Raw genomic sequence first — 18,690 nt, 5'->3', positions numbered from 1 at the left:
CAATTGATTTTTTTAAAAAAAAACGAAATTTCATTTTGTAAATTTTAAGCAATAATAAATCTGGCAATCTATTTTGAAGCCTTTTTTACAATAAATTATAAATCATATATCGTAAAAAGAGTGACTGAAAACAAAATTCCAATAAACACAGAAATAAAAGGGAAATGGAAAAAGGAGATAAAAATGAAAAGAAAAAAAATAAAAACGGGAAAAAAGAAAGAAGAAAGGCGATGTTGATCGAAGAGCGGAGAGAAACGGGAATCAAATGATACAGTGTACTAGCACAACGAGGAATGAACGTGTGTACGTACTCAACACAACACGTGTGATTTCACATTCAATTGACCCATAGTTGACACGTGACTAATAACAACTAGAGATGGAGCTTGATCGTGGCTGCGGTGGTTGGGAGCTGGTTGCTCCAACCCTCAAAATTATATTCGTTTTATTAAGTGGCTGTTTGGTAGTGTGGTTGCGGATGAGGTTCACTCGCAATCACACTACCAGGTGTTTGGTTAAAGAAAAAAAAATGTATTATACATGTAGAACCCACTAATATTTAAAGTTGAAATGCAGGTTTTGAGAAGCAGCATTTTGCTGCTTCTCATGCTGAGAATAACATCAACAGTGGAGCATGACTCCACTTTTTTGAAAAACCATGAAAATGAGTTTTAATTTTTTTTGTTTTTTTAAAATTAGTTTAAAAATTACAATAACGTGTCATTTATGAAATTTGATCGCAATTCTAATTATGTTATTGCCGGGTCCGGTTCAGTTAAAAAAAATTCAGTTTTTATTTTTATTTTAATTGTGTTCTATTTAAAAAATTAAAAGGAGATTGCTTGATGACGTAACAAAAGATTCAGTTTTTGTTGTTGCACGCTTAAGAAACCATGAAAAATATAGTCCTTGTTGGATAGATTTCGCATGTGATGACATTGCACATAGTGTAATGAAATAATAAAAAATATTGATATCAATATTATTTATTTCATGATGTAATAACAGTAGTTAAATTTACAATATTTAAATTAAAAATCATTAATATAAATAAATATATTTTTTAATTATTTTATAACCTCAATTTGAAAAGCATTTTTATTAACCAAACACATTAAACTACTTTTTCTTCAACCTCAATTTCAACCACAGTTTTAACCAAATACCTATTTTTTCAAACCAACCTCAACTAAAAGTACTTTTTATAAAACAATTTTTTTAAAACCACAATCACAAAAACTACCACAATACCAATTACACCCTAAATTTACAGTAGCGAAGGGCACCAATGGCATTTTAAATGTCAAATCCTACCTTGTCGGAGTTCAATCTAGGAAGAGAGTAACAAGTTTTCGACACGTAGATGCTGTTCTCAATTCACATGTCTCAAACCGAATGGAGTGCCAAAAATCCTGGCAACACGTTGTTCCCAACTCAGAACATTCTCCGTAATCTTGGGATATATGCCTGAATGCAAGCTTGAAGCCACCTCTGATGGATCATCCTGCTCTCAGATGTTGTAGGAATTGGGTTTTATATCTCGTGTTGGGTCTATGCTCCTCCTGATCATATGATTCATGTCTCAAAGTTTAAGCTGCAGAAATGGATACAAAGTTATGATGGATCATATGGCCCAACGTGTCCACAGCAAATTACAATCCAATGACTCAACAAGTCCACAGATTTTACCATTAAATTGGATCTAATATATCCGTGGAGACCAGCAAGATAACATTATTGGACCAAAAATATACAGAGATACCATGCAAGCCTAACTTTGGATTCTACAGATGCACATCGAAGTCTTTTTCTACCCTCTGATGCACCTTTAAGCTAAATCTAGTCCATTGGCCACCAACCAAAATAATAAAATGTACATGAAGGCACACCTCATCTTAACAATGCGTCCCTTCATATTTGTCATATTCTTTTTATATTGGTTATTTCCCTCATATTTATCTTTTTTCCTTGTAAAGATAAAAAATTAAAAGCAATAATAACAAGCTAGAATTTTAAATGAAATTAGAAATTTAATCGTATTTCATTGTATTTAAAATTAAAAAAATAATATAGATTTAAGATCAAATTAAATAATTTTTTAATAAATCTGTATAAAAATCAAATCTAAAAATATTATTAGATTTTTAACAAGTTAATCTAATCATGTGCCAAATTAAAAACATAAGGCAGCGCCACAACTATTACGGAGTAAGATTTTTATGTTGGATCAAGATAAATGTAAATATGCAGCTAATCTTAGCCAATAATTGTATATTCTATAATTGTTTTTGAATGAAGTTTTAGTTAATCTCATTTCTAGTTTATAATTATATAATATAGTCACATTTCTAATTATGAAACTCAAAACCTATCAAATCTCTCATTTAATAAAAATAAACAAATGAATGAATGAATATTATATAATATAAGGTAGGTGTGTGTGTGTTTATTTTAAAATTGATAATACATAATGATTCTACACATTTTTCATCGGAAAAGGAAAAACTGGCTTCATAAAGAAGAAGAAACAGCTATTTTCTAAGAAAGTTGTCTTGATGATTCTTCATATATTTGAATCCATCTATTATCACCATTTTACTTATAGCACTAGCAACTTTTTTTTTTTTTGTCTTAATATAAACAATTATGTTATTTGTAAGAAACTTATCATTCATCATAGTTTTGTTTTGACAATTCCCACTACAAAAAAAAAAAAAAAGAATTCATACACAAATTATATTTATTGATATTGCAACTAGTGCAAACTAATACCAGTAGAGATTAGCATGATTGTTAATTTTAGGATCCGTAAAATTAATTAAGATACATACAAATTAACCCAGACATCCACATTAATAAAAAAATATAAATGTAACATGAACAAAAGCAATGAACAAGAGCAATCATTAAAAAAAAATGTGTACATTCCATTCATCATGTTATGGTGATAACATATTTTTAATTTTTTTTATTGAGATGATTTTTTTAATATTATATTAGAATTTTAATAGCTTATATCTAGTTAAAAGTTTAAATTTCACTATCCTTATTGTCTCTAATTAAATTTATAAATTTAAATATAAAGTGATGGTGATTTGTAGAAATTTCAAATTATTTAGAAAGTTAATATAAATTCATTTAAGCTAATATGATAGCTTTATTTTTTGAATTAAAATAGTTTTTTGAGACAGTATAGTCTTTTACTTAGCAATTATAAAACAACGATTCATATAAGTTATCGCAACTTTCTTTTGGTTGATCGGTGAGAATCAATTTATTGAGAAGAGGATCACCATGGGTGAGCATTGTTCAAAAAAATATGAATTGCCCGAATTACTCGAACCAGTTTGAGCAGTAAATTTATAATTTTTTTGAAGAATGGGTAATTTGGAGAATTTCTCAAAATCCAAGTAAAACAAAAAAATAACAAAAAATGATTTGGGCTGCCCATATTACCCGAATTATATTTTTTGTTTATTTGTAAAATTTTAAAAAATAATGTGCTTATAATTTCCTCAAACCTAATTTTTTCATAGTTAAAACTTTCATAGGGTCTAGTTTTATATTAATTGATTTTTGAAAAAAAAAAATAAAAGGGAACAAATAATGAGGGATGGATAAAAAAATTAGGATAATCCAGGTTATTACCCAATTAATTAAATTAAATTTTTTCATTACATCACTTATAACACTCTTACATTTGGTCTCAACCAATCATCTATCATAAATTTTATTAGATATCAGTAACTTAATATTTATAAGAATTTAATTTATTAATTTAAATAATAACATTATTTCATTTTTGAGTGATTGAGATCTATATCAACGGGGGGGGGGGGTCAACATTTGTAGTACCTATACTTTTCAAAAGTTATCTGGTTGAAATATGAGAATTATTTATTAATAAGTAGTATTTCTTTTGAAAAGAAAAGAAAATTAAAAGCATGCTCTACTTTGATTTTTCTTTTCCTAATTAACTAATTAAATGAATAAAACTTTATTACCTTTATTTTTATTTTCCTAAGTATTTCTTTTCTTTTGAAAAGAAAAGAAAACATTCGGTTGCCGATGTTATATATTATTTTATAAAAAAATCCGATCTCATACTAATTAACTAATTAAATGCTAATTAAATGTTAAATCAATTAGTTATTGGTTCTATAACAAACCTATCACATCAATAAAATTATTGGAAGGTCTAGTTTTTTTTTTTAGATTGCTTCTTTAGTGATTTTTTTTTTATATGACAATAAGATATATTAAAAAAAAAAAATCAAAAGAGAATGAGATTTTATTATACTTCTCATCTCAATACACCATTCACTTCAATATATTTTTTTTCCTTCTTGTTTTTTATTTTTTATTTTTTTTTAATTTTAATTTCATCATTCAACATTATATTTATTGAGGATTGATTTTCATAATTTTTTTCAATTTATTTTTTATAAGGTTATTCTAGTTTAATGACCTAAATCATGGATTTGACTGGTTAACTTGAGGGTTTTTTTTAATTGATTTTTTTCTCTTGATTTTATCTTTAACATTGATCAGTTAATTAAAAGTTAAGTTTCATAATTTGTTTTAATTTTCTTTCTATAAGATTATCTTTATCTCATGATTTAGGTTATGGGTTTGACAGGTTAACATGAATTAACCTGAGTTGTTTTTTTTGTGTTTTTTTTAATTTCAATTGCATCCTTTAACATTAGGTTTATTAAGAATTAAAATTTATAATTTATTTTAAATTGTTTTCTATTAGGTTTTTTTGATCTCATAACCCAAATTGTTGGTTGGACATGTTAGCCCGAGTTGACTGAGGTTATTTTTTTAATTAATTTTTTCAATTCCATCAATCAACATTAAATTATTAAAAACTAAGCTTCATAATTTATTTTAATCTGCTTTCTCAAGAGTTATTATGGTCATGTGACTTGGTATGTGAATTGACAGGTTAACTCGAATTGACCCTAATTTAATCCAAAATATTGTCATTTTAATATTTACTAAAAAATATCATCTTGAATATTTATTTTGAGTTAAATTATGTTTTTATTGATTGCCTAAATTGCATTTAAATTGATCAAGTTAATCAGGTCATTTCGGATTAATCTTCATACAATTAAGTTTTTTTTCCTCTTAGAAAAACATTAGCAATACCTAAATGTTTTTTTTATGTTAAAAAAATTAATTCGATCCGTAGCTATAGACGTAACAAATGATAATAATTTAGTATTTATGTAAATGTCATTACTCCATCTAACTTCAATATTTCTTTGAAACTTTGCTAAATAACTCAACTAATAATTACTAGCTAAGTACTCCATATCTTTTGATTTTTATATAATATAGTTTCTATTTATTAAAACGAATATTAGTCATTTGATTTAAATAATACAGAACAAAACTATGATTGATTAAAGAGCGAAAAGAGACGAAAAAAAAAGGCATAGGACGGGGATCCTAAAAAAGCCTTAAATGGTAGATGTTTAGTTACAAACTGGAAAGGAAAAGAAAGCCAGCAGGAGTTAATAGAGTCGAGTGAGCGTTGAGTGACGTGAGGGCCTCATTTAATCCTCCCATCTGCCTCCTACATTTCCCACGGTCATGTGCCTTTATATCTCCCATCCTCCCCAGCTTCTCCCCTCTCCTGATACCATCAACTCTCTTCCTCTCAAGCAACAATAACTCACTCTCTTCTCATCTCTCACTTTCTTCAATATTTCTTTTTTGTTTGCAAAATAATGCCTCCAATCTCGCCGGAATATTTTTCTAACTCCGTTAAGCTCAAACATGTTAAACTTGGCTACCAATATCTTGTAAATCACATTCTGTACCTTTTATCGATACCTGTTATGGTTGGTATTCTTATTGAGGTTCTGCGTTTAGGCCCTGACGAAGTCTTGAGCTTATGGAGATCACTTCATTTCGATCTTGTCCAAATTCTTTGCCCATCTTTTCTCATCGTCTTTATTGCCACTGTTTATTTCATGTCCAAACCAAGAACTATTTACTTAGTGGACTATGCTTGCTACAAGCCTCCGGTCACTTGCCGGGTTCCATTTTCTACCTTCATGGAGCATTCCAGGCTGATCTTGAAAGATAATCCCAAGAGTGTTGAGTTTCAGATGAGGATTCTTGAGAGGTCTGGACTCGGTGAAGAGACTTGCTTGCCTCCATCAATTCATTATATACCTCCGAAACCAACTATGGAGGCTGCAAGAGGAGAAGCTGAGCTTGTTATTTTCTCCGCCATGGATTCTCTCTTCAAGAAAACAGGGATTAAACCTAAAGATATCGATATTCTTATCGTCAACTGCAGTCTCTTTTCACCAACACCATCTCTGTCTGCCATGATTATCAACAAGTATAAGCTCAGAAGCAACATAAAGAGCTTCAATCTTTCTGGCATGGGGTGCAGTGCAGGGCTAATCTCTATCGACTTAGCTCGTGATCTTCTCCAAGTGCATCCAAATGCAAATGCAGTTGTCGTCAGCACAGAGATCATCACACCAAACTACTACCAAGGAAATGAGCGAGCTATGCTGCTTCCAAACTGCCTGTTCCGTATGGGAGGTTCTGCAATTCTCTTATCAAACCGCAGGTCTCATCGCTGGAGTGCCAAGTACCGCCTAGTCCACGTCGTACGAACCCACAAAGGCGCTGACGATAAAGCTTACCGCTGTGTGTTTGAAGAAGAAGATAAAGAAGGAAAAGTTGGGATTAATCTATCAAAAGATTTGATGACTATAGCTGGTGAGGCTTTGAAATCGAACATCACCGCAATTGGGCCTTTAGTCCTTCCTGCATCTGAACAGCTCCTGTTTCTGTTAACTCTCGTGGGACGCAAAATCTTTAACCCCAAATGGAAGCCATATATTCCTGATTTCAGGCAGGCTTTTGAACATTTCTGTATCCATGCCGGTGGCCGTGCCGTCATAGATGAACTGCAAAAGAACTTGCAGCTTTCTGCAGAGCATGTAGAGGCTTCAAGGATGACACTGCACCGTTTCGGAAATACCTCATCGTCCTCGCTCTGGTATGAGTTAGGTTACATTGAGGAAAAGGGCAGGATGAGGAGAGGAAATAGGGTTTGGCAGATAGCTTTTGGCAGTGGATTTAAGTGTAACAGCGCAGTTTGGAAGTGTAACAGAACAATTAAGACGCCTGTAGATGGTCCATGGGCTGATTGTATTGATAGGTATCCAGTTCACATTCCTGAAGTGGTCAAGCTCTAGGCGTCAAGATTGGTGGGTTACTTCTTGTTGTTTTCTAAATATCTTCAAAATCTGGGGATTTGCATTCACTTCTCTGATGACCTGTTGTGTTCACTGTTGCAATTGGGAACTATGTATTAATCGTGGAGGGGATTTTGATTAGATTGGCTGCAATTTAGCAGCTAGGAGATGGTGTCAGTGAAAATAAAGCCTATGTTTATAGCTGGATTGCATGCGCAAGTTAACCCCAAGCTTTAATATCCAAGGCACGTAAGAATACCACATATAAACAGTACTTGTTGTATACAGTATATACTCAACCCGTTTACGTCTCAATAATAATAATAATAATTTGATATCATGTCAAGCATAACAGGTCTGGAATTTGAATTTGAATGAAGGTATGGGTTTTTTCTTAAAAAAACTGCTGTTCTTACAAATTTCATGCGTACCATGCTATCTACCTGGTGATGCTTTAATTTGGTATGCCCATGAATGCATTGGCACATTTTTTAAGTGAAATATAAAAAATTGTACTTGATAAATATAAACTTTTTAATTATAATTCAAAACAGTTGTTCGACATGACTTACGTGGGTGTCACAATTCATGCGGTTTTCTTTCTTTTTTCTGGTTTTAATTTCCATTTTCAATTATGAACTTCAATAGCTTGTTCATGGAGTTTCTGCTTTAAATTCCTGATATGCGGCCATCACTTAGGTCACAGGATTTTCACTTGTCGGCAACGTGTTAAGTATAACTGTATAAGTAGTAAGAACAAAGTAGACTGTACGTAGTGCCTTTGGACTATAGACCTCGCTGCTGTTAGTCAACGTCTAAGGTAATATCATTCATTAAAATAACCAAAACCCGTGGGAAAAGTTTTGAAGCCATGCCTTGTAGTACTATAGATTTTAATGGTAAAATTATTATTTTTCTCTTATCTGAAAAATCAAATGAATTGCCTTAAAAGATAAAGTCGTCTTTTCATCACGTGGTTAATTTGTTATTTTTTATTTGTTTAAAAGGAATAGTCTTTTTTTATTTTGTTAATTACAGTAAAATTATTATATTAACCTAAAATAGTTAAACATCAAAAACTTTGATACAGGGGATTATAGAAATTTCATTTTCAAATGAACAGGGTAATGATCCGATTAACTTACCATCCAAATTTTTTTGTCTTGTTTTGCGGGCTTGATAATAATTTCATAATAATTTTTTTGTTATTATTATTTAGCCCTAAAGGCATTTTAAATTTTGTATAAATAAAATAAAAAAGAAAGAAAAAGGTTGGAAAGTGACCTACTCGGTTACGAGTATGAGTTCACAGCTACCCATTTAAATACTAATTCATTTTTACGGATGATCTATCTATTTTGAAAGTTAAACATTGGTTTATTTTTATGAGCAACTTGTCTATTTTGAAATTTAAATGGCCTGTCCCTTAAAAAACTGGTTTATTTTTATAGACAACTTACCCATTCAAAACAACTGGTCTACTTTTATGGGCAACATGTCCATTCAAAAGCCGGTGTATTTTAACAAGTGATCTCTCAATTTTCAAATTCCAAAATAACTCCAACAAGCATTCATGTTTCTTTAAAATTTATTTATTTTCACGGACAATCTATCATTTTGAAATTCCAAAAAAAATTTCAGCAAATGTTTATGTTTTTCTACAACTGGTCTATTTTTATAAGCGGGCCAATTCTTTTTAAATTCAAAAAAAACTTTAACAAGTATCCATGTTTCCGTAAAATTGATCCATTTTCACATATATTTATCTATTTAAAAATTCAAAATCTAATCCATTTTTATAAGTGACTTGTTATTTTTAAATTTTAAAAAAAAAATCAGCAAGCGTACATTCTAAAATATTGTTCCTTTTATCTTCCCTTATATATATAGTAGGCGTTCGCTGGGATACTTCCGGCTAATATAAAAATATTCAAGGTGAACTGTTAATCCATGGATTAACCAAAAACAATTTACCACAATGGTTTGGGTGAACATGTCACTCGTTTTCTTGTCAGTGTACTGAGCCCCCCACCCCCAAAGTTTTTTTTTTTCCTGGCATTTTTATGTATCAAACATTGCACCGCTAAACCAAACGTCTTCTATTTAAATTACACTAAGAAGGACATAAACGGAGTATCACACGATTCTAACTTAATTCTTGTTGAAACCCAAGACTCTATTTGTTTACGTGGTTGCATTTATATTTAGCTGCATTCACAATTAATAATGTGTTTGATTAACAACGAGCCATATTTTTTAATGCATGGATCTCAAGTTAATATGCATTCCAAACACAGAAATGCAGAAGCAAGTCTGTCTTGTTTTTACTGTGGTTGCTAATTAGGAAACGTGGAAAGTAGAGAATGAGAATAAAGAAAGAGAAGTTTGAATGTAGAGATTCCAGATTAGTTGATGTCATTGTTTTTTAATGATATTTTTATATTAAATAAGTATATTACTATTTTAGAAAAAATTATGATAGCTTTGGAAAAGAGATATATTTCTCATATAAAATTTATTTAAAAAATTAATTTATTTTGTGTATTATTTATAAAAAAATATTTTTTAGTTTTTAACTCATCTCCAAAAAAATACATAGAGAATAAATAAATAATTTGTAAAATAAAAAGGTATTAATAATTAATTAGTTTTATTATATATATATATATATATATATAAATAATCGATTTTGGATTATATATGTGGACCTAACACTTTGATTTATGTTTTGAAATTAGGTTGTAAAATACTTTATATAAAGTATTATTTATTTCATGATGTAATAGGAATAATTAATTCTACAATATTTAAATTTAAAACCATCAATATTAATATATATTTTTTAAAATTATTTTATAACCTCAATTTCAAAAGCATTCTTAACCAAACATATTAAACTATTTTTTCTTCAACCTCAATTTCAACTATAGTTTTAACCAAACACCTATTTTTTCAAACCAGCCTCAACTAAAAGTATTTTTTATAAAACAATTTTTTTTAAACCACAATCACAACAGCTATCGCAATATCAAACACACTCAAATCTGACGAGCTCGCCAGACAAAATTGGGGGAATTAACTTCCCTCATCATCATTAATGACTTGTCACAAACAAGGAATCAAATGAGAAGCACTTTGAGCGAATAATGTACGAGAGTATGATATTATTATATTTTAAAAAAGATATATTAAAAAAAATTAATACAACACATCAAAACAATTTTAAAATATAAAAATTAATATTAAACAAAAATTTTAAAAAATAAAATTCAATGAAATGTAAGGAGGAAAAGACAAAATACATCCAGATTACAAGGCAAAAAGTCAATGAACGCATAAGGAAAGAAAAAGAGGAATAGGCTAGCCATGTGGAAAATAGGACTGGATTTAAGGGAGTTGCATATTTGATATTCGGGAGATACCCATTTGTTTACTGAAAAATAGTTTTTTTTTTAAGTAAATTTTAAGAAAAATGAATTTCATGAAAGTGAATTCCAAGAAAGTATTTTTCAATATTTGGTAGTGTAATGAAAAATAAGTTGGAAAATATTTTCCAGTGTTTGGTTATGTCATGAAAAATAAGCTGGAAAATAACTTATTAATATTTTATTTTTCTCAAATTTATTAAAATAACAAAAAACAAATCTTACAAATAAAAAAGTTGAATGAGAATAAAATTGAAAAAAATATAATTTCATAAATTATCTCAAATAAAATAAATAATAATCAAAATAATAGAGATCAGATCTAAAAAATAAAAAATAAATAAATTAAAATAATAATAATTAACATTGCATAAATTATTTCAAATAAAATAAGTAACAATTAAAAGAATGAGAACCAAATTTGTTAGATAAACAACTTTAAATAAAAAATGATAAGGAAAAATCAAATAACAATTATAAAAATGAGGACCAAAGTTAATACAAAAATTAAATTTTAAGAGATGAAATTGAAAAATAAATATTCAAAACAAAATATATAAGGCAATCAAAAGTTTGAGGACCAAATTTGATATAATTAGCAAATAATGACATTTTTAAATTTTTCACAACTTTCAAAAAGTGTTTTCTGCCCAAATTTTTCAGAAAAACACTTTCCTGAAAACCAAACCAAATTTTTCTTTGACTGGAAAGTGTTTTCTGTTAAATAATTTTTCTAATGCCAAATAAACACAAAAAAGTTTAGAAATTGATTTTCCGGAAAACAAACACAGTTAAAAGAAAAAACACTTTCTTGAAAACCAAACAAATTTTTTTTTTTTACTGAAAAGTATTTTTTATTAACCAACTTTTTTAATGACAAATAAATACAAGAAAATTTAAAAAGTAATTTTCCAGAAACTACTTTTCAGAAAATAGACATGGCCTAACTTATATTTACTTATAAAAAGGCCATGTCCTATAAGGAGGTGCGCGTTCATTTTGTGACAGTTCAACCACAGTTCCTTAATGTCATGTTTTTTTTTATAATTAGTTTAGGATCTTTTAGTTTTAATTGTCTTTAGATTCATTGTGTAATTTAATTTTCTATGTTGATTTCACGTCTTACGCGCTAGGGTGCTTCTTTTAGTCAGGGTACGCACTAGGGTGTAGGCAATCCATGCGAGCTGCAAATGCAACTATATCTTCGAAAGTCAGCTAAGAAAATTAAAATGCTGGCGTAAACTTATGCTATATGCGCATGAATGCTTGCATTAGCTGCTATATATATCCATTTTCTAGTCGGATTTTCATTTCAACAAAACACGATCTTTTACCCTTTTTCTTTGTGTGTAGGTGTCACATTATATATTTTTATTGGATTTGTAATTTTGTGAGCAAGAGTTAAAAGCATCATATTTATGAGAACTTGTGTTCATAATGACTGGCGGTGGAAGAGATAAGGACAGATCGAGATGGCAACAGGCGAGTCATTTTCAAGCCAAGGAATATGTCGAAATTTCCCCAGCCCCCCCTTGATCCTCCCCAGGATTTTCTCCTGGCTGGATTTCAAACGTAGAAGACGTGTTGATGAGGCCACCACATCATCGTTATCCAATATCGTTAATCCCCATCTAACAGCAGGTTTTGTCAATCTGTTCGTCTGTGATCTCATCCTTCTAATTTGCTGCCAACTTTATCCTAAAAGGATTATGAGGTCGTTATATACGCGTAGAAATTTGGGTAATTTCTACGCATTACAGCCGATGTGTTCTTAATTTGGGTAAAAACTCTCCAAATTTCTACACATTACCACAAGCATGTGATTATCGAGAGAATAATTGATATAGGAAAAGAAGAAGAAGAGTTAATGCTTGGGAATGAAATTAGGAGGGACTCGTATATTGGATTTAAGAACCATTTCCTTAATTTGTAGTTTTCTATCTTTTTTCCCCTCTAAATTGCAATAAGAAAAATGAAATAAGAAGTTTAAAGTATGATCTGACTACATCTATATATATATTGACTGATTTGTAATAGTAAGAGTCAAATTGGATGTCCTGAAATAAGTTTATCTTGTGTGTATCTATTTATGTAAAAACTTGTGTTGAAACAATGCATTTGTAAACAATCACGGCAAATTGGTTTCTAGAATTAGTTTTCTCTTACTTCATTTCGCCCCTTGGGACTGCCAAAAAAAATCGATAATAAATACATTCAAGGCATTTTTTAGCTTTTTCCCTGAAAAAAATAGGCATGACAAGGTGTAAAGCAAGTGATGTTAATGTTGCATGAAACAAGGAAATTACTCGTAACTGGTTCTCTTCCTTTTTTTTTTTTTTTTTCTTTCCTGTAGAACGATGTTTATTTTACAAATTGATATATCATGACGATTTATAAAAATCTTGTGCATTATGGGATCACTTTCATTACAGTTAATTGCGAGATGTTAGTGCATTACAAATTGGTGGAAAAAATGTCGAGTCTACTCCACTAACATTCAGCTGTAGGGTACTTGGGCCGAAAGTCGAGAGAGATTGATAGGGGACCTCGAACGAAAGTTTGAACTTTAAACAGTGTATGATAAAGAAGGAGACGTCCCAACAAAAAGGTCTCCTTCAAATTCTAGTGAGAAACTAGATACTTGACCGGCATCGTGTTGTCAATAGAATTATCTTTTTAAATATATCAAAAATAATATAAAGACGCTACTAATTTGTTTTTTAACATAAAAGATCAACAATGGATTAGAAATCTAATGTATATTAGAATATATTCTTTTAAATACTAAGATAATGACATATCAGAAAATATTATTTTATTTTTTAAATATTAAAATAATGACATGTCAAATCGATTCAGACCAATCATGGCTAACTTGTAAAGTTTATAACCAGCATCATGAGAACGCGATAATCCCATCAAAAGTAAAGTAAAAAAAAAAAAAATAGAAAGTTCAATTTTTAATAAGCAAAAATATTGAAAGAACTTTTTTAAAAAATCAATTAAAAAAAAAAACCAACTTGAGTCAACCCGAAAACACATGCTAAATCCATGAATATAGTCGTGAGAATGGGATGGCTAACATAAGGCACTTTGAAAGCATTTAGAAATCCTATATCTAAACCAACTCATTATTAAATGACAAAATCAAATAAGAAACCATTTTAATAAAATATGATTTAATCTAGGTTAATCAAACAAACCTATAACTAAGATCATGAGATCAAAATAATTTAATAGAAAGCAAAATAAAAAAAAATTATGAAGCTCTCAACCAACCAAACCTATGGTTCAAGTCATGAAAACGAGATTACTTCTTAGAAAGGAAATTGAAAAAACATACAAAGCCCATATCTCAACCATCATTATTGAATAATAAAATTGAAAATAAATAATAATCGAGTCATCCCAAGTTAACCCAACAAACGTGCAACTCAAGTCATAAGACTAAGATAACTTAATAAAAAAAAAAATCACAAAGTTCAATTCCCAACAACTAAACTTGCAACATAAGTTATGATAATAGGACTACCCTGTAAAAAGAAATTATGAAGTCCAACTCTAAACGGACTTGTTATTAAAGAACAAAATAATAAAAGAAACAATTTAAAAATACAAAAAAAAAAAAACCAAAGGCAGTACGGGTTGATTCGACAAACCTATTATCCAAGTCATGAGACCAGAATAACATAATAGAAAGCAAGTAAAAAAAATTACAAATCTCAATTCGCAACCAATTAAATGTTAAAAGCCAAAATTTAAAAGTAAATTAATATTTTTACAAAAAAAAAAAGATGCAAAAACAAAGAAAGGAGAAAAAAAAGAAGAAGAAAAAACAAGATAAATGATGAAAGTCAATTCCTAATCAACCTAAAGTTGAATGATGAATTAAAAAAAAATTAACTTAAATCAACTCAAGTTAACGTATCAAACTTGCAACTCGAGTCATAAGATTATAATAACCCCATAAAAATAAATAAATAAATTATGAAGTTTCAATTTCAAAATATTTAGTGTTGAAAGTTGAAATCGAAAAAAGAAAAACAATCTAAACCCACGAGTTTGGTATATAACTCAACATAAAAGGACTAAAAATAATATAAAGCACAATTTCTAAAATAATCCAATATTAAAGGATATAATTGAAAAAAATAATTTAAATATTTTAATAATAATAATATTGTTGAAAAGTAATATTGAAACAAAAAAACAACTAAATAAGAAGAAAAGAGAAAAACACAAAACATTATTTCTATGTGAGCGTGCATGGCTATAGTGAATTAATTGTACCTTTAGTTTTTTTGTTAATAAAAAGTTGAAATTAAAATAAAAAACTAAATGCATGAGATATAACTTAATATAAATTTTTTTTACAATGCATAATCTCTAAACTGGAGGATATATATATATATATATATATAAAGACTATGTTGTTTAAGGGTTACATTTTTTTTTAAAAAAACAACTAAATAAAAAAAAGCAAAAAACCATATAAATAATGTTTTGAGAGTACAACTATGAAGTAATCAACTCCTTTAAGTATTTTTGTTAGTTGAAGGTTTAATTATTTTTGTTAATTCGAATGTTGAAATGAAAAATAAAAACTAAATGTATAAAATCGATAAATAACTCATAAAAAAAAACATAAGAAATTATAAAGTATAATTTTGGAAATAATTTAATGTTAAAGAATAAAGTAAAAAATAAAAAATTATAACACTGAAGTGTGAAATCTTTTTATTTAGAAAAAGAAGTAAAAAAAAAAAAACCCAAAATACTACTCCAAGTGCAGACAAACCAGAGAGGAGAGAACTGAAGATGGGGTGAAGAAGACCCATTCTCATCCTTACGAGCTCTATTGACCCCACCAGAAATCCGTTGACATGATTGGCAGCCAATCAGAACACCGAAAATAGGATGATTCCTTACAAACTCAACCAATTAAAATTCAGATAAGGAATTGTTGAGGTCCAAAAGTGCAAATAGCTTTCAACGTGGAGAACTCCTCAAGAGTGCATCCAAAAACAAATAAAGAAAGCCCACTGCTGCTAATCGGACCGCAAAAGCGCTCCTTGCGGGTCACACCCCCTATATACTCGAATTATCGAGCCACTGTAAGGTACAGCAACTCAGAAAACACATCACCAAAAAGTAATAATTAAAAGACAAGTCCCAGAGACCCAATAATTTCTGGGAATCCTTTTGCTCGATTCTCAAGCTTTTATCGATTTGATTTTCTCGCTCTCCCTTGTTTTTGGCTTCAAATTTTGTTTCTTGAATAAAACCACAACAGCCTCATGATTTGTAACAAAAGTTCGGCCATCGCTGTTGGTGGCAAAACTGCTAGAGCCTGTGATAGTTGTATAAAAAAGCGTGCTAGATGGTACTGTGCAGCTGATGATGCATTTCTTTGCCAAGCCTGTGACTCTTCAGTCCACTCTGCGAACCCATTAGCGCGTAGACATGAAAGGGTTCGCTTAAAGACTGCATCACTTAAATCTTTGGACCTATGTTCAAAGGAGAATTCTGTGCCATCATGGCATGGAGGGTTCACTAGAAAAGCCAGGACACCAAGACATGGCAAGCCAGTGTCTCCATCAAAAATTGCAGAAACGATAAGGAATATTCCAATTCCACTCGTACCAGAAGTGGGTTCAGATGAAATATCGCATGAAGATAATGAAGAGGAGCATCTACTTTATAGGGTTCCAATCTTTGACCCTTTTGTTGCCGATTTATGTGCTTCAACAACAATCTCAAATGAAGCGCCAGCTGGTGGTAATGATTGTAATGATCAAAGAGTTGCTGATTCTAATGGAGTTGAATCAAAGATTTTGATAGGTGCTATTGAAAGGAGAGATGTTGAGAGCTTGCCTGGATTTCTTCCATCTGATATGGATCTTGCAGAGTTTGCAGCTGATATGGAGAGTTTGCTTGGCAGGGGTCTTGAAAATGAGTCTTTTGGGATGGAAGAGCTGGGACTTATGGATTGTAAAGAAGAAAAGGAGTTCGAGGTGAAGGGGTTTCCATTGTGGAACGGAAAGGTGAAGGTTGAAGATGAAGAGAATGCAGGCGTGGAAAGAAAAGCTGTTAGGAAATGTCATGCTGGTATTGAGACTGACACGGCAAAAGGCCCGTTTTTTGAGTTGAGCTTTGACTTTAACTCTCCTGCAACTTGTGGAGAGGAAGATGAGAAGGTAGGGATTGAAGAGGGAGACTTGAAGGACACCAGGGGAGAATATGAAGATGATGATGGTGCAAAGAGGAAGATACTGCTGAGTCTGGATTATGAGGCTGTCATGACTGCTTGGGCAAGCCAAGGGTCTCCTTGGACCAATGGTAACAGGCCAGATTTCGACCCTGATGAATGTTGGCCTGACTGCATGGTAGGTTTTTTTTTTTCCATTGCTGGTAATTTGTTTTATTTTTAACCCACTAGAATACTAAAATAGAATATCGCGATTCAACATCGGTGTGTGTTTTGTACATTATTTAATTACAAATTCTGTAGTTACTTCTCATTTCCTTTTTCTGGACAAATAAAAAAGGGAGAATATATTGTTTTGGAGAAATTGTTAGATGAATTCGGCTTTACCTAATGAAATAATCATATTACGGGACACAATCGTTTTTCTCTGTTCTCTTTAACCAAAAAAGAAAAAGTTTTTTCTTATTCTATTATCACGGTTTTTCTCTGTTTATTTGAAAGTTCATGGTGTAAATTTGTATGATCATTCAGTCCGTAGTCTATGAGTGGAGAACCGAATTTGCCTGATAATTTAGTGGTTTCAATGTCTCATTTATCTGCCGTTTTCTCTGACTTGCTTGCGTAATGTGATTTGAACTTTGAACCACTTGATGAGTTGATGATTGACTGCAATTGTAATATCGTCACTTCCAGGGTGTTTGTGGAGCCCAACTTCATCATCCTTATGGAGATATGATCAGTGGACTAGGGGCACACCCTGCAATGGTGGATGGAGGGCGAGAGGCAAGAGTATCCAGGTATAGAGAGAAGCGGAGAACAAGACTGTTCTCCAAGAAAATAAGATACGAGGTCAGGAAATTGAATGCAGAGAAGAGGCCCAGGATGAAAGGGAGATTTGTTAAGAGGACAACCTTAGCTGGAAAATAAACACGGACTGCTCTACCGAGGTTCCAGTTTGCTTGCACCGAGCGGTGCGGTCGACGCTGATATGCACATTACATAGGACTTCTGATTGAGGGTCTTCGCAGATTTAATAAATAATTAGTTTTTGTGCTCTAGTAACTTTGTATAGGAACCCTTCCTTCCTGCTAACTTTTGCTGCGCAGAGGAAAAATTTTTCATGTGGATTTTTCAGTCATTATGAGAACTTTTCTCGAGTTGATATCCACGTCAGGATGGCCACCTTTGTTGTTCATCATGGATGTCGATTTTCGAAATGCTAGTCTCTTTTCTCAAAAAACTTTTAAAATCTACTCTCTAGCCCTTACTGGTTTACAGTCTGAGCATCACAGAGGTATTTTTTTCATTGAAAAATTATATAATTGGCATGTTTGACTTTTTTTAACAATGAAAATGTATCTTGGAAGTATTAGACTGAACTCTGCAGGCCCATGTGCTTGAACCGGCCCACACGTCCTTAATTTCATGTTTTCTTCGCTTAAAATTATTTCTTTATTCAGAATATGACTCTGGTCGTGTGCGTGTGAATTCTTCTTCGATTTATTTCGTTTTCTCGAAGAGGAACTTCTTTTTCTTTTTCTTTTTATTCGAGGAAATCTACTCTCTGAAAAATATATTTTATAAATACAGATGAGTAAGTAAAATTATAATTATTTCAAGTTTTTATAAAAAATATATGCTCTGACTCGAACTTCAAACCTATTATGAACATCTTAAACCCTCTACCACCCTATTATACTTTTTAAAAACTTGTCTTTTAATTATTACTTTTTGGTTTCCAAACCAATTTGTGGGAAATAGATGGGATACTTTACGTTATTTCGACAAGCAAGCAGCCTCATGAAATTCGTTTTCAAATACT

At 30.7% G+C, this 18,690-nt stretch overlaps 2 protein-coding genes across 2 annotated transcripts; both read left to right on the top strand.

The window, feature by feature from the left end:
- The first annotated feature begins 5,657 nt into the window (after positions 1-5,657).
- Positions 5,658-7,534, top strand: LOC118061283 (3-ketoacyl-CoA synthase 5). The gene has a single exon (XM_035074714.2). It carries the CDS (start codon positions 5,742-5,744, stop codon positions 7,233-7,235), a length of 1,494 nt encoding a protein of 497 aa, XP_034930605.1. The 5' UTR covers positions 5,658-5,741; the 3' UTR covers positions 7,236-7,534.
- An 8,175-nt stretch (positions 7,535-15,709) lies between these two features.
- Positions 15,710-18,063, top strand: LOC118061284 (zinc finger protein CONSTANS-LIKE 6). Its single transcript, XM_035074715.2, has 2 exons — positions 15,710-17,046; positions 17,562-18,063. The coding sequence occupies exons 1-2, from the start codon at positions 15,958-15,960 to the stop codon at positions 17,793-17,795; spliced, it is 1,323 nt and encodes a 440-aa protein (XP_034930606.1). The 5' UTR covers positions 15,710-15,957; the 3' UTR covers positions 17,796-18,063.
- The last annotated feature ends 627 nt before the right edge of the window (positions 18,064-18,690 follow it).

Source organism: Populus alba, chromosome 8 (genome assembly GCF_005239225.2).
Source record: "Populus alba chromosome 8, ASM523922v2, whole genome shotgun sequence".
Lineage (NCBI taxonomy): Eukaryota > Viridiplantae > Streptophyta > Magnoliopsida > Malpighiales > Salicaceae > Populus > Populus alba.
The sequence above is the reverse complement of the archived record's forward strand: the minus strand, read 5'-3'. Positions and strand labels throughout refer to the sequence as shown.

Coding starts and splice junctions, on each gene's coding strand:
- LOC118061284 (XM_035074715.2), top strand. CDS start 15,958: ATGATTTGTAACAAAAGTTCGGCCATCGCTGTTGGTGGCAAAACTGCT. Junction 17,047..17,561: donor AATGTTGGCCTGACTGCATG/GTAGGTTTTTTT, acceptor CGTCACTTCCAG/GGTGTTTGTGGAGCCCAACT.
- LOC118061283 (XM_035074714.2), top strand. CDS start 5,742: ATGCCTCCAATCTCGCCGGAATATTTTTCTAACTCCGTTAAGCTCAAA.